The sequence below is a fragment of the Gavia stellata genome, chromosome 4, assembly GCF_030936135.1.
Source record: "Gavia stellata isolate bGavSte3 chromosome 4, bGavSte3.hap2, whole genome shotgun sequence".
NCBI classification, from domain to species: domain Eukaryota; kingdom Metazoa; phylum Chordata; class Aves; order Gaviiformes; family Gaviidae; genus Gavia; species Gavia stellata.
The window spans coordinates 53644669-53661499 of record NC_082597.1 but is presented as its reverse complement, the minus strand read 5'-3'; the positions used below and the strand labels follow the sequence as shown (position 1 = coordinate 53661499).

At 35.3% G+C, this 16831-nt stretch overlaps 1 protein-coding gene across 2 annotated transcripts in view; it reads right to left on the bottom strand.

Annotated features, from left to right (window-relative positions):
* Nucleotides 1-15663, bottom strand: part of SCYL2 (SCY1 like pseudokinase 2) — a 31693-nt gene extending 16030 nt beyond the window's left edge. For both annotated transcript variants that reach the window (XM_059816494.1, XM_059816493.1), the window contains exons 1-6: nucleotides 15487-15663; nucleotides 8346-8503; nucleotides 4425-4569; nucleotides 3685-3834; nucleotides 2873-3094; nucleotides 1905-2021 (exon numbers count right to left, since the gene is read on the bottom strand). In XM_059816494.1, coding sequence (XP_059672477.1) covers nucleotides 1905-2021; nucleotides 2873-3094; nucleotides 3685-3834; nucleotides 4425-4569; nucleotides 8346-8503; nucleotides 15487-15663 — 969 coding nt within the window. The remainder of the gene's footprint in view (nucleotides 1-1904; nucleotides 2022-2872; nucleotides 3095-3684; nucleotides 3835-4424; nucleotides 4570-8345; nucleotides 8504-15486) is intronic.
* Between the last annotated feature and the right edge of the window lie 1168 nt (nucleotides 15664-16831).

Below are 16831 nucleotides of genomic sequence, written 5' to 3'. Positions count from 1 at the left end.
CCTAGGAATAATTATGCTATTTAATATTACAACAAAGGATTAGCCACTAGGCCATTCAGATCTGGCTACCACCCCTGGAAACTTACAATGAATCAACAAGCATTTACATGCAGTAAATGTGTAATTTATAAATTTCTCTCCGATGTTCAGACCCACTTGTAAATCCTGTCCACTATAATTTCTCACATGATCTCCCATGTTTGCATGACTCAGAAAAGAGGGCACAGGCCCTCTTAAGTATTGTGTAACAATGTATATATACATAGACCAGGCTTGTAAAGATGGCACCAATAAAATACGAGGGGGTTTCATCCATAGCCATGGTATATCATGTGAATATTGATAGAGCTGCTTCATCATTAATGGAAGATTAATAAAAATGCATGATGATAACAAGATTGTTTATATAAAAATCCATCCCCAAATATTCAGCTTTCAGTTAGCAGATGAACGAAAAGAGTGTCTATCCCAGATCTACACAGAGTGGAATGAAAAGTTCAGCATTCAAAAACTTGCATGGGTAAGATTCCTCCTTCCTGCTAGCTCTCAGTTTTAGGGAGAGATATATCAAATCTCACAGGCTCGCAACAGTTAAAGACAAAGCATGGTCTCTCAGACTATTTAGACACTTGTTTTCAGTTGAAAAATTTGCACAAAAAGAAAGGATATAAAAACATTTAAAGAAACTCTGCTGTAAGGCAGAAAGAGAAGCCAGTAAGTGTAGGTCAATAACGAAAAAAAGAATCAGAAAAGCAGACTGGAGTAGGGAAATACAGAAGAAAAGAATCTATCAGCAGAGAATTCAAGCTAGTCTGCACTGTGGAATTAAATTCTGTCCTCTAGATCACAAACCAAAATGTATGTGATCGTGGAATTCTACACAGGTTAACGCAAGCTAGTTAAAACTAGCAAGGTAAACTTGCCCATGTCAAGCTCCATTTTAGCCCATGTCATGCTGGCCATAACAAACTCTTTTAGAACCAAAGCTCTAATATGTCTGCCCTAGAATTTGGTCTGCAGTGCAGACATGGTAAGAGAGAGTTACCATCTTTATAAAACCACACTGCTTAATACAACCATTTACAGATTTGTTTGTTGTAGTCCTTCAGACAAGTGAGCTGATACCTGAGTAATATTTGCTAATTTCCTCACTTCCCATCTTTCAGCATATATGTTGGCAGAACCATTACCTGTTCCCCCTCCCTTCTTCACTCACTATTTATTCCAACTGTTAAGACCTGATTTCTCTCTCTACATACAGAGAAAGAAGAAAATTGTTTAGCTAAGCAAATCTATAAGCAGGAACCTGAAAGGCTATCAGATATGAGAAAATAGGGTATAAGACAAAGGAAGAATCATGCTTTTAAGTTCTACTTTCAGATAGGAAAGCGGAGGAAGAGTTTGTCAAATTAAAATTTAAATTGTCCTACTTGCAATTAATTTTATTTTTTTTTATGGCAAGGAAGCTCCGAATATATTTTAAGCTATTCTTCTGCACATTTCAGAATACACCAAAAATAATAAGCCAAAAGTTAATCCTTACATTTATTGCCCTTTATCATTTTATGGCTTTAAAATCCTTCCAATACAGCTTTAAAGACTGAATTGTATAAAAACATGGCATAGAAATACTTTCAACTGTATTGGAAAGCAACAAAATAGTGTTGCATTGAACGATTATTCTAAATTCTGTCTCAGCACCCACTTCTTCCATATTAATAAAGGTCAGCATAAGGACAACTTTTGGCATCAACTAACATCATTATTTCAAAAATCGTTAAAAAGATTTAACATTTCAACTAAAATGATTAACAGGAAAACACTTTAAAATAGCTCTATTGTTTCTACAAATCAAATGCTATTTTCCCTCTTTCCTGTGGCTACTGTATTTTCCATGAACTGACCTTAGTCATTTGATCTGCGTCTGGTCTGACTGCTGGAGCTACATTTAAGAGTAGCTTTACATGTTCACGCACCTCCTCTGGTATATTCTGAAGAGTACTGGAGCTTAAACGGCTCAGCTGTGTAAGTAATTTAAGCACATGCACCATGAAGTCAGAAAATCCTGCATATAACTATTTCCAATATACAATAGGACTATAATTTGTCCTTTTGATGGTTTCTCTACCCACACCTTTGATATCCCTCCCTTCTCCCCTTTTATAACGCATTTACTTCTGAACCCTCATAGTCTTCTTTCTGTCACCCAACAGCCCACCTGCTTCAGGTCACGTTCCCCTATTTCCAACTTCTCATTGAGAAGTTCTCATTCTCATTGTGTGAACACAAATCCAGTATTTTTAAACAGATACATGTTATTTTCTGACGTGTTGTCTACACACATTAAAACACAGTACACACAACTAAGGCAATGGGCACCCAAAGAAGTTACAACAAAGGAAACTTGCATATGAATGTACATTCTCTCAGCTGATCCAAGTAACTGTCTTCTGGTAATATTCATAGTCCACAAAGAATGTGGAATAGCTGATATCTGAGTGGATACCAACTGCAATGTCAAGTGATCAAATCACTCTAAACTCAAGCCATCTTCAACATAGGTCCGTTCACTGCCTTGTGTTTCACACTGTTCTCCCCAACAGGTAATGTACTTATTCCACAAGACTAGCATTCAACAGGTTTACAGCAAAATCAGGTGAAAAATGAAATTCACAGTTTATAAAGTTGGTACATGTAATCTTCTCTACACACACTTTTATTTCCCATATTTTGCTAGGATTGATAAGATACCATTATCAGATTGTTTATGTTGGAACACTGGTATTGTGTGCTAAATATTTAAATCTATTTTAAAACAGTAACTTTTCCAATATGAAAATCAATTAATAATAGTCACAAATACAACAAATACCTGGTCCAGCTGTCTACTAAAGCTTTTATAAATATCCTGCTTGTTGACCTCAAAAATTGGTTTCCCTTTATTAAACACTGCATACATAACAGCTCCTAGAGAGTACATGTCACTGGCTGTCTCACAGCTCACGGAGAGAATATATTCTGGTGCCAAATATTCAGGATTTGGAAGACACAAGGATGGCAAGTTTGGATCCCATTCCTTACAAGGGAATTTTGGCTACAGGAGAAGTAAAAGAAAGTACATTTGTTAGGGATTTTTAAAGAATGTTTTAAATAAGAAACTCAAGCAGAAAAAAATAATTAATCCATTCAAATTCAATTATGAATGAAACAAATGGACTAAGGCAAAACTGTTAAGAATCTGTAGCTTAGAGTGATTAGCTGATGCAGTTAAGTCTGAATATTAGAGTTGGGAAGTGTAATGTAAAATCAAAGCACTGCTGTAAGAGGGAAACATGAGCTATGATGGGAATTCATTTTAGGAGGTAGCAACCAGGCATTAAGTGGATACAACAAACTAAATTAGGTAGGTTTGCATGCCACCCAACATGCAGGTGAGCAGAAGTGGCACAGGCTTCAGCCTCTGTCTGAAACCATCACTAGTCTATTTTGACTCAACTGAGCCAACTCAGGCTCTTTTTCTGTGATGATCAAAGACAGCACTTCAATCCAGATCTGTGCCATATGTTCAAACTTCCTGCCAACAAAATATAGAGGTGAATGATTCTGTACTGAAATGCAAGGTCATGACACTGGTTTCAGACAAAGATCTGAATTTGAAATTTAATGACGATAAAGATCTATTACCTCCTGTTCAGATGGATTTGTTGACTGGATACAAAAATCAAAGCCCATAATTTTCCATGCTCCACTCTTATTCAAAATTATATTTTCAGGATTAATATTTCCATGGACCATTTTCACACTGCTATGCAAAAATGACAAGCCTTCAGAAACCTGTTAATAAAAGATCATTATTTCATGTTAAATATTTCCCCAAATATCCTGCAAGACACTTACAAAAATCCTCTGGTCACGGTTAAATTGGTAAGTTAACTAAGAAACAATTTTTCACGACTATTTTAGGCTATGTCTTAAAAACTATGTATGAAGGAAATTAAACACAGATGGGTAATCAGCAAATGAGATTACCAATACCGATTAACTATCACAGCATAAGAACAAAAACGCCTGTCAAAGTTGATTAACATATTCACCAAGTAAAACCTGGGAGCTACTGTTCCTCCACAGAATATAAAGAAAAGATTCACATATGGGAGAGACAGCTGTAGCACAGACATTTATATGGAAAATAAAAATTAATTTGATTTTGTATTTTCCATGTTAGAATAAGCAAAAACAGTAGCAACTTAGAGCCTCCAGTGTTCATCCTCTCTTATACTTACAGTGATCAGGGCAATATCATCTCGCACTTCCCAATTATTTATTTACTATAGGCAGACAAAACTTTGTCAGTTTACAAACTTTATAAAACAATCGTTAATACTAAAAGCACAAGAAAATTGTAAGGACAACCTGTGTCATACCTGAAGCAAACCATATTTGGTCTCCACATCATAAAGTTTGTATTCTTTAATGTCAGATGGTAAAGGAGAAGGTAGGTTGTCCCAGCTGCCAAGAACGTTAGCTAAACTTGCACAAACTGGTTCTGTACAAAATGCCAAGCAATCCCTGTAGAGGAAATACATAAAAAAACTGCTTGTAAATAAATGTAATAAATCTCTTGACTGCAAATAAAGAACCACACAAACATCATATTATACATTACCAGAGCACTTAGTGCTACCTGAAACCATGTTCTATTTAAGGTTTTAAATTCTTATAAATAATACTATTCTGAAGAGAAATATATAAATATCTGAAGCATTAAAATAAATTAATTCTAATATTTTTTGATTCTCTAACATTCACCTACATCATTAGTGATGCACACAATGCTTCATAAAATGTTTTAACAAAGCAATGCTTTTCTTGTCCTGATCCAGAAATATCAAACAAATAATTCTCACTATTATTAAAACTTGTAAAATCAGGCTTTTAGCTGTGCCTAAAACTGGACATGTCCCTGACTGAAATAATGCTTAATGTGGTCAGACAATGATCAGAAACAAAATTAATAAAATGTCAGGTAGCATCTGAATATTCTTTTACTTTGCAAATGAATAGAAAAGAAGAGGTGCAAACACAAATACGCTTGTTGTATGAACTGCAGTTTGCATATGTAATGACTGTTCTCTAAATTATTTAGAGAACTATTTATAAACCACAAGTCTTGTTTATGCATTTTTGTGTCAACAGTGTTTGAAAAGCACCCATGAAGCAAACTTCTGCACATAAAGTGGACTGGTTGTAACACTGTGCTTCTAAATTCCAGATTTCAAAGTCCTGAAAACAATGTATGTCTCAGTTTCACAAACTTCATGTAACATAGGTAGTCATTCTTTATATCCATATTCTTCATACTGGTCTGCACAGCACTGGAGGCCCTGGACAGTCATTGCACCTCACTTAATTGTTTTTTTGGAGAAAGCATTACACAGATGGTAGCACACATACCTGGTTTAAGGATGAGTAATTCATGAGAACACTAAATACTGCATTAGTATGAACACAGAAAACTGAGACTGAGTAACAGTAATAAAGATATATTTTTGAATATAAAGTTATAGGCAAGAAGACAGAGCCTAACTTTTTGTTCATTCCATAAAAATATCACAGAAGACACAATGCCTCAGCATGAATCTACCACACAGTTTTTATGTATCTCAATAATTAACAGGTTTGCTCTTTGAAGTAAAATAAGGCTGATGAAACATGCAAACCTGTTATTACTCATCCAGATTTTAGTTTTACTTCAGTTTTATCTACTGCCTACCTGAAGGAAGAACAATTGGAAATTAAAATACATTGAAATGCAAGTGTCAGCCAAACTGACTGAACTTCTTTGCTTGATTTCCTCCCTACCATTCTGTTAATGCCATCCCTCTCATGTTTCTATTAACACAACTATAAAACTCTGTTTCTGTAGTAATCACAAGGAAGAATCAGAGCACAGAAAGACAAAGTTTTTAATTTTCATGAATACCTAGGGAACAGTTATTCAGTAGTTTTCATAACATAAACTCTCTGATTGCTGTTGTGTTGAGGGAATAAAAAAGACGGCTGTTTATTTTTTACTTTAGGAGCTAATTAAATAAGGACCCAAACGAGAGTAACAGAAAGATGGGGCAAATCTAATTAAAGCAATTGAATATTGCAGAAGCTGATATCTGCCATACAGTGCAGCTTCTTTAACAGTTCCCTTAATAATATCAAAATGAAATTCAGAGCTACGTAATAAAAAGAAAACAAGTTAAAAATAAAAGTGATGGCCAAAAATGCATACACTTTGGGAAAAACTGCAACAGATAGTATGTCTAGTAAATTGAGTATCTGGGACTCTTCATGCTACTATTTTTAATGGGTAGTAATGACATTATGAGTGAACTTATAATGTGGCTTTTTTATTCTCTAATAACAAGTTAAATAATAAATAATATTGCTCATCTGTCTGTTACTGGAATTCAAGACCAGTTGTAAGTAAATGTATTTATATTAAATATTTAGTAAATTATATAAATGCATGTAAAAATGTATACATAATTTTTAATATATATATATAAAAATATATAAATATTGAATACCAGTAATTTGGAGTAGAAACATTCTATTAATAGTGGAAAAGCTGCCTACACACTAGGGTCAGAGAGGTATGGCCTTTCTTTCTATATCTACTTCAGCTGTGCAGGTACACCAAGTATCCCTTTGCCCCACAAGGAAGAATAAAGGGTGACTTGCAAGCAGTTCAACACAACCATGTGTTACTCTGCAGACAGAAAAAAAGACCAGGTACAGTCTAGCCAGAAAGAGCCCATGAAAAGATTTCTTCAAGAATAAGCACTCTGGAAAGACCTGCAATTCTAAAGAAACCTTACAGCATGCTTGCACAAGGTTACATCCACAACCCCTTCCAAAAACCATTACATCAGTTTTCTGGCACAGCAAGGAACTGGACAGGTTTTGTGCTACTGGTGTTTCTACCAGTAGCTGAGCGTACTGAGTATGGAAAGCAGAACTGGAGCAAAGCACAGAGCATTACTAAAAACTCATGAACAAGAACTCTGACATAACTACGCTGTTCATTTTAATCAAAAGGCTTAAATTCTTCACAAGAAGAACACCAAAGCTTTCTTAACGCTCCAAAGTATGAATCTTAGCCTTTTCTTCTGAAGTGCAGAGATCAGGGAAAAAATAATTACAGATGCAGTTGCTGAGTCAATCGAAATACTGTGACAATTTTAGGAAGAAGCCTGGGGTATACTCTGGGATTCACTTGCATATGCTATGACTGAGATGACCCTAGGCCACTTAGCGTGTATTAGTTTATTTACTGTTTTACTGAGATCTGTCTTCAATTACGTAATCAATCTTCCTTAGGCTTTTGTGAGGGGCATACCGAACCATAATGGCAATGACAGCTTTGAACCCTTGTTACTGTGAACTGTGTTTAGTAGTGGAGGAAAGATATATATGAATATGCAAGTGTCATTTAATTCAAAAAATCTTTCCCAAAGTAGGCACCGCAACGACGAAGAAGCATTCCTACAGTATTCTCAGCTCCTAGAAGCCAGTACATTTGGAAAAATGCAGGTTAACACACACACAATCAAAAACATTTAAGTTTGAAAGGTAATGTACATGAATCTTTATTAGGCTACCATTTAGAAAAACTACTTTGGAAAAAACCTCCAAAACCTTCATGATCTTCCTCAGTAGGATCAGGATCAGCTTTCTATTTTAACATGAAACCTTAATTTTATTTGTTAGATTTTAGTGTGCTGTTATGACTACAGTTGAAAGATAAATCTATATGACTAACCCATTATTGTGCCTAGTGACCAACCTTACATAAATCAAATAAGCACTACAAAAACACACTGAATTTTGTCTCTCTCGATTGGCCTCTGAGGACCTTTTATACACATATGTGGCCACAACACATGCAATTTACCAAAAATCTCCAGTCTCACATGCACTAAGTACATACATCTCGTAATGGAACAAATGTTTGAACAACCTCTTGAAAGAATACAATTTTTAAGAGAATTCTTTAAAAGTTAAATTAATTGAACTACCAAATTTTCATGCTGTAAGGGTCACGTGTAGCCTTGTAGCTACAACTGGACTAAGATCATGCAATAGATTATTAATTTGATTCACTAGATTCACACCAGAAATGCATCCCATGGCTTGGGGGGAAAAAATCTGAGCGTGGCGTGAATACCATTCTCACACGAGTAAATACAGTAAACTTCAATCTCATCGGTTGTACGTGTTGAATGTTCCAGGTATTTTATGTCCAATAACAAAGATTGTTCTCAACTGTTCTCAACTTTACTACAGCTTACCTGGATTCTTCCAATGGATGTTGAACAGTAAGTAGTCGAGGGTGTCGAAGCCTGGTTAGCTGTTGAACACCTCGTTTTAAAGAATCAATAATCTGATCCTTTTCAAATTTTTGATACTTGTCTATTAGCTTCTTATCGAAAACAAAAACAGCCACTTCCTAGAAATGAGCAACAAAATTCACTCAGTATATAACATAGCCAAAAACCAAGCCTATACACAATGACATACACACACACACATTTTTTGAATCAACAGTACAATCCCACCAATGCAATAAGTATTTAAATGTATATGTACATATTGTCCTTACTTTGTCCCAGTCATAATCACACAAGTTACTGTATATAACCACTGGAATATATATTTTAAGAGTTAAGGTACTACTGTTCCTTATCTTACAAACAGTAATATGTAAACTATAACCACTATCTACACAGTGACAAAGCAGCAGATCCACAGGACAGAAATCAGCTTGATTTGAAGTAGATGAAACATTTACATCAACTATGAACAAGTAAAATATTCTGAGCATATATGCATTCATTTGGCATTAAATATATCAAGTGGTGCTTTATTAAACCAGACCCTGTGTCAGCATTCTGCTCCAAACCAGTATGATCTATATTAAACTAGACATTCATGAAAGGTAATTTATAGTCAAAGTAATCAATCAATCTGATCAGACCATTCACATGGTAAAACAATAAGAATTTTTTGATGCTTAAACATGTGTAAAAAGAAGTCCCAGAAATGCAGTAGATGTTAAAAATACAAAATAGAGAAAATAGAAAAAAAGAGAAAATAGTTCTTCCAACCAACCTCTGCAAATGGAGTGGGAAAAAATTAAGACATTTATATGAAACTTTGAAATTACAGAGATTGATGCGATATAAAAAATCAGATTACATCACCATCTTGGAAGCCATTAAAGAGAAATAAACCAATTGAAAAAAAAAGGAATTAAAACTTTATCATGAAACAGAGACCTTCTTATACTCCTACAACAGCATTATGAATAATAATAAAGGTTACAAACCAGTAGAAAATAAAGTTTTCAGTCCCGAGAGGAAGTCTGTGGCCTTGTACTGCACATTTTATAACCATTATTCTAATTAAAACTCACAGGAACAGTTACATTATTGAATTTAAAAAAAAAAAAGACTTCTAGAAATAGGCTACATAAAAAAAGAAATTCAGTCCAATACACAAAAATTGGTCTATATTTTTCAGCTGGTACTTGTTTCATTAAGCCATTAGCAGGTGAACGTCTATAACTAACTCAAGTAAGTACACTTTCCCTGTTTGTATCCATACCAGCTCCCTGCTCCAACTCTTAAGTGTGATGGATCAAACATTAACATTGACACAAGGCAGGGAGGAACCAATGACAGGGGATGGAAGACATACAATATGCCCACTATTTAAAAAAACCCACATTTTCCAGTACAAATTGTGAATGTATTGAGCAGTACGTGACCAATAACAAAATTTCAAACTAATATAGCACTTCTGAAAGCACTTCTGTTTAATGACAAGTCAAAAGAATCAGAAAGTGAATGTTTAAATCAGATAGTATGGGGCATCAACTATGGTTTGAATATTTTGTGACGGCTATAAGTTCTATTGATGCTTGGTGCAATCCTGCATAGTTGGTTTGAAGTTTGACAGAACTTTTACATATCCAAAATTAGCTCACGTAAAAGTATGTATATGAAATTGTAGTATTCTAGGTATGAAAATTATTGCTATCACATTGATTTTGCAGACTTAGTTATTGTGGAGTGTCACAAATCAAAATAATTTAAGCTGTGTGACAACTTGCTTTCAATACCTTCATTTTTCATGTAACATGTCTGATATAAGAAGAAAGCATACAGCCATCTCTCTCTGCTCATGGACAATAAAATGTTAAATGTGCTCTGATATTAATAATTCAAAATATGGCACTCTGAAATTCAATTCCATAATCAACAGTGATATTTATACGCAGAATGCCATATCAACAATATAATAATTTAACCCCCATAAGTCACCAGATATTATTGTACAGAAGAATGAAGAGATAGCTGAGTCATGGGACATGGAACACACTTTCAATGCACAAAAATTATTGAAACCATATAGTATGCTTGGAAACATTTGAAAGTGTTCATGGTTTTATGCTATGTGAACCAATTAACCCTGTCAAATTTTGACTATGAACACATGATTTCTGTTTTTCCTTTTCTGTTTTACAAGAACTGATATTCGTCCCCAAAAAGGAGGTCTACTGACTGTAGCTGATGGGGATTCAATTTCCTGTAATTACTTTCATGGAAACTTGCTGAGATAGAAGCCTGCAAAGGCTTACATAGTTACTACTTCTTTCCACAGAAAGCTCTAGGGGAGCTTCCACTTTGGTTTTTTCATTTCATAGGTTTGAAGGAAGAGTAGCTTCCTCCTGCAGATGACTACTTGTTATTTAATTCTGCAGTTGTGTCGTAATTCCAACTTTGTGATATAAAAATAAATTTAACATAAAAAGACTAAAATGTATTAAAAAAAATACCACTGCTCTCCACAAAGAAAATGAAAAAGTAGAGACAAAACAACCCTTAATGACATAAATTTTCATTCATTATGTGATAGGAACTTTACACACCTTGCTCAACATGCCCTTGTCTCAACACAGTATACTGGTTACGCTAGTACCTGGGTTAGGAAGTATGGAGAAGTATGTAGGGGACTAGACTGGCCACTCAAGAGATCTAAGTTCAAAATCTCAGTTCTGTTCACAGACACGAGATAGGCCGCATCTTCTGTCTCACCTCCCACATGTTTAAGCCAAGTGCTTTACTTCAAAGTGATGTTAGGTAAAGCTCAGTGATGACATTGAGACAACTGTATGTTATGATGTGTACCGTGTAAATACTTGCCAGGATGAAGACCTTCAAAAAAACATCTGTTGATACTGCCAAAAATTCAGAATTTTTAACATGAATCACTGAAAAGATCAATGTTTAAGTTCTACAATGCCTTTGCCAAAGAATTAAATGTCACCTGTGCAAACAGGAGTAAGCATTGTCCACAACATGCAAGACACAGGACATGGTTTAACTGGGCTATAATCATGTTAACTCATCTAGAACACTTTTAGACACTGAACAGAAAAGTGTAAGTAAGTTCTCTTTGATTGTACTTGTGTATTTCAGGGGAATCCTGTTGACCATTGTCCCAAAGACATGATATTCACTACCATACCCCTTCATAATGGTTTTTTATCCTTGTAGTTTTAATCACTAAAGGCCCCAATTTCCTTTTCCCAGCTTCTTTGCGCAGTTTTCCTTTGTACTGGGTCTGGCTGACATGGAGTTAACTTCCTTCATAGGATCCCATATGGTGCTGTGTTTTAGATTTGTGGCTAAAACAGTGTTGGTAACACACTAATGTTTTGGCTGTTGCTGAATAATCCTTGCACAGGGTCAAGGCTTTCTCTTCTTCCCACTCTGGCCCCACAGTGAGTAGGCTGTTAGATGGAGATTGGGATGGTACATGGCCAGGACAGCTAACCCAAACTGGCCAAAGGGCTATTCCATATCGTATAACATCATGCTCAGTGATAAAAGCTAGGGTAGGGGAAAAAGAAGGGGCTTCCAAGAAAGAAAAAAAGAAGGCTTCCAAGGTAGCTGTCGTTTGGAGACTAGTTTGAGCATCAGTCTGCCTGTGGGATGTGGTGAACAATTTGCTTTGCTTTGCTTGGGTTTTTTTCCCCCTTCCTTCACCTATTAAACTGTCTGGATCTTGACCTATGAGTTTTCTTGCTTTTGTTCTTATTATTTTCTGCCCCCATCCTGCTGAGGGTTGGGAAGCGAGTGAGTGTCGGTGCTTGGTTGCTGGTCAGGGTCAACCCACCACATCCTCCAAGTCCCTTTGCAATCCTGCATTCCTTATGAAACACACACTAGTTTGAAACAACACTGACAGTTTAAAACACGTGTCCTTATTTACCCACAAACCAAACAGAATGCAGAAATCCTGCTCCTATCTTAGCCAGTGCAACTGCTAAAAAGAAAAAAAAAGAAAGGGAGGAAGGGGGAAAGAGAGAAATAATTCTCCCTAACCAGAAAAAGGCAACCAGGCAACCAAGGCATGTCACGCTTTCTCTCCTGCCCCCAAGAGGAAGGCAAGAATTCAGCAACACACTGGGTTTGCATGTCAAAAAAAAGATGCAAACAAAAGTAGAAAGTATTTCTAAATGGAAGGCTCTAAAATCTGTGGAAATGTAATGATAATGGAATAGCAATACCTCTTTCTATTCATCTCATTGCATACTGAGAAAGCATGTTAACAATACCTGTAAAACATTCAAGCACCATAGTGATGCATGCAACAGAAACTCAAATCCTTCTATTTTCAATGACATTTTGAATAGTGTGGAGTAATAATGCCGGAGACTAAGCACAGAACAACAAGGAAGAAAAAAATCCCCACAAAGTATTTAATAACTACAGTTCACCACCTATCCTGTGAACTTAATGATGTAGTGCTCTTGTGGAAAAAAATTAAATATGATCATGTTAAAGACTAAGTCACGAACGTAAAAACAAAGGAAATTTTAGGGTAGCAGTCAAGAGTTCTTGATTTTTAGAAACTTTATGTTTATTTTCCTTTCATTTTTGTTCTCTATTTTACCCACATGCACTCATGCATTTTTTTAATGAATAATCAAATGTAACTCAATATGCAAAACACATGATGTTTTACCAAAGCCTCCCACTGTGCAAAACAAAATAGTGTCTGAACTAAAATACTGGAAAGCATTCCAGTATTACTCTGGTATTTTGCCAGAAAAATATTTTCCTCCAGCTTTTGGAGGGTTTATTTTTAGAAGCTTGCCAATGTATTTTTATAACCCTACTTTCCCATCAGTTTGTTTCAGTCATAAGGTATACAGTACAACTATTTCAGTTTTAAAATTAATTAGCTTTTAAAGTTTGAATAGTAGGAAGCTTTAATTTCAAAGCTACTGTATGCACAGCCAGAACAACAGAAAGCTGACTCACCTACCATTAATATATTTATTACTACCACAATATAAGTTAAATACAACTACAGTAGTCTTGAAGTGCAAACCATTATCTCCTAATTCTTCTAGTTTTTACAACTGAGCTGCCAATAAGAACATTAAGTGACCGTACCCTATCTATTTCTTTATGATCATGCTTTCTAAGTGGAAAAAAGGACAAGTGCCATATCATGCCAGAAAAAAAAATATAAGCGCAAAAAGACTAAGTTAACAAATCCAAGATGAGCAGAGATACATACTGTAAAATTAGCAACATGTTACTTCATGTATAGACATATAACCAGAAAGACTCATAAATCTTTCAAACAAACAGCAGCAAATCAGCTACCAAATAGCACCAGACAAACATATGCACACAGGAAAGTAATTTCCTCATATTCTGTAGGTTGTTATTCAGTCACCTATGAAGTAAGCAAGAAAAGACAAGACACATTAAACAAAAAAAAAAGTAAACATTCAGAAATCCAGGAAAACCAGCAAGGCAGGAACCAGGCAGAACTCTGAAAAGAGGAATAAAATCATACGTATCTACTGTCACCAGGGATAGAATATTTGTAACTGTCCACTGACTTAAAACAGGAAACTAATTAAACCATATTTGAAATCTTAACTTCAGATGACCAGCTTCTGTAAGACTGCTGACTTCCATTTGTCCTGAGAACAAAGATTTCTGATCAGTTCTACTGCTGTAACACTAAAACTCCAAATTTTGCTATTTTATCTGGCTACAATGACTTAAATTACCTGTGTTGTTGCAAAGAGACAACAACATGGGCAGTTAAGCCTTTACAGCCTGCTTGTCTGATTACAATCCACATTTACTGTAAAAAAGCTAAGTGCTTGTAGCTTCAAATTAGATCTACACACTTGCAATACAGCAAATATGTGCATCACTTCACAAAAGTGACTGCTACCACTTGGAAAATGACAGCCAGCCACTTCCACATTGCCCTCCAACATTCAAAAGGTATATGCAAAAGAAATAAAAAATGTTAAAGAACAGATATATTGCAATACAACACAACATAAACTGTTTGTATTGCTATGTAGTTTTATTTTGCAATGGCAAACTGAATGTTGGCATGATGTTACCTAACTGGTAATATTAATAATGAATCGTAATTGCATGTCAAATCACCAGCCATCTAAAATTCCCTGCAGTACAACTGCTGCTGTATTTTTAATGACTAATGATGGCATACAAATGTACAGATGTTAGTCAGGATTTACAGAAATACTGCAGGATCACATGTGGTAACACCTGAACTGAAACTCTGCAAAATCAGTGGTCAGAACACCCATTCAAAGCTTGAAAAACATGATCAAGGAACCAAGTTACATACACTCTGTCAATTAGTCAGGGAAAGAAACTTGCTACAACTCTCCAGACCTTAAAGCTACACCTGCTACAGGTCAAATGCTTACTGGACACAGAGATTGTATAAAACCTATCAAAACTACGATTTTACCACTTCTTTGTATAGTTGAATAAGACCAAAAAAACCCCAATTGATAGATTCGGTAAACTCAGTAAATACTAGATGTATAAAGTTTTGCAACAGCTAGACAGATGCTTGAAAACATGGTAAAAGTACCTGCTTAACACTATTCAGAATTTCTGTATGGCAGCTGAGCAAAAAACTACAGTCTCTTTTGCTGACAACAAATGATGGCATACTTCACAATTATTTTAAACTGTAAAAAAACAGTACTGCTGCCAAAAAAAGCTGTAAGGCAAAACAAATTGGGGAACCAATCTGTGTTAAAACAAACTTCTTCCTTCTTCTCAGATCACTTTTAACTTAGATTAATTCTTGATCTTGGTCTCAAATTGTATGCTATAAATATAGAACCACTTCTTTCTCCAGCAGTGAAGGCTTAAAGCAATTATCACCTATGTAGCTGAGAACATGATATTTAAATAATGTTGAGTTCTTCATTTCATTTTACTTACAGTACTACCCTTAGCATTAGTCTGCCCAGTTGGATTTTGTTTTTAAATGACACTTACCAACTGCTACCTATCGGTCTGTCATCTAATGCTTATAAACTTAGGTCTTTATTTAACAACCCACCTGTTTTGTTGATTTTTTAGTTCCATTAAATATCTTCCAGGCAAGACCATTACCACCACTGGCAATATGTCGGCCAACATCAAATTCCCTGGTAACAGGATTTCCCATGACTGCACTGGTGACATCAGCCGTTACCTTTGTAACGGTACTCTTCAATTTATTCAACATGGACTCCATTGTCTCAACTGTGCACCAATGTGTTATCCTACAAAGACAAGGGAAAAAAAGCTTCACAGTCCTCTCACAATTTCTGTTAACATAAGACAGATATTGAAAACTGCAACATCTAACCAAGGATCCAAAAGGATACAGGAGTAACCCACAAAAAAAATACTAAAATATAATTTCCAGGGCTTTGCAGTTATACATATTCACAATGCATACACATATCCGTGTGTGCATGCCTGCGAATTATATGGCATTGCTTCTACTCCTTCTCAAGAACTTCTGAATCTCTTGATCATTCTTAATTAGATCTAACAAAGCAATTAAGGACTGATAAATTCAACTCTTTCTTGAAAACAGGTAATTCAATAAAGCAGAGAATCTATAAACTGCTCCCGTGAAGGGAGAGGTTTACACCTTGCATATCAATATCAATCAACAAAGAGAACCAAATCTGAAGGACACCAGGCTCTTTTAATTCCAGTGCTCATGGAACTATACATTTTCTCAAGGGAAGGATTGCTTAAGATCCCAGACCAGCAAGAGAATAGATATGTATTACACAGAAGACAAGTAAAAAATATGTTCTTTCCTACACTGTGCTTGCCAAAATACAAGCTCAAAATTCAGTATTTTACCCATCAGATTGCTGACATTACTATTTGTATGATCTAAGTATTAATGAGCTACAGTATCAATCAGTTGCTGCAGGGGAACAAAACAAGAAACCATCTTTTTATGCTTTATTTTAACAAAATTGTACAAGGAATTTTTTTACATCACCTTGCAAATTTAAGAGCTAAAAGACTGTGGCAGCTTCCAATTTAGTTCATCTTCCCCTGTAGTGTGTACTTCCACAGTTTCCTAAGTTGTCATAATTAGTTCAAAAAAATCTGACATGCCTATTCTGCCAGATAGAAGTTTTGAAGCCTATGTCCCATCTATACAATTGTCTCTCTGATAATGGATACACAAGAAAGAATGAAGATAGGAAACAAACAGTGGGAAAAAAAAAAAGAGATAGACATTAATCTTCCTTATCAGTGTGAGCAAAGATGAAGAGAGAATGCAAGAAGAAATTATTTCCTGGAATCAGTATTATGTGGTATATTCAAAAGCAACATTTAAGGATATTTCTCCATTCTCTCTTTCAAATAAGGTGTGAAGAGTACTATTTCTT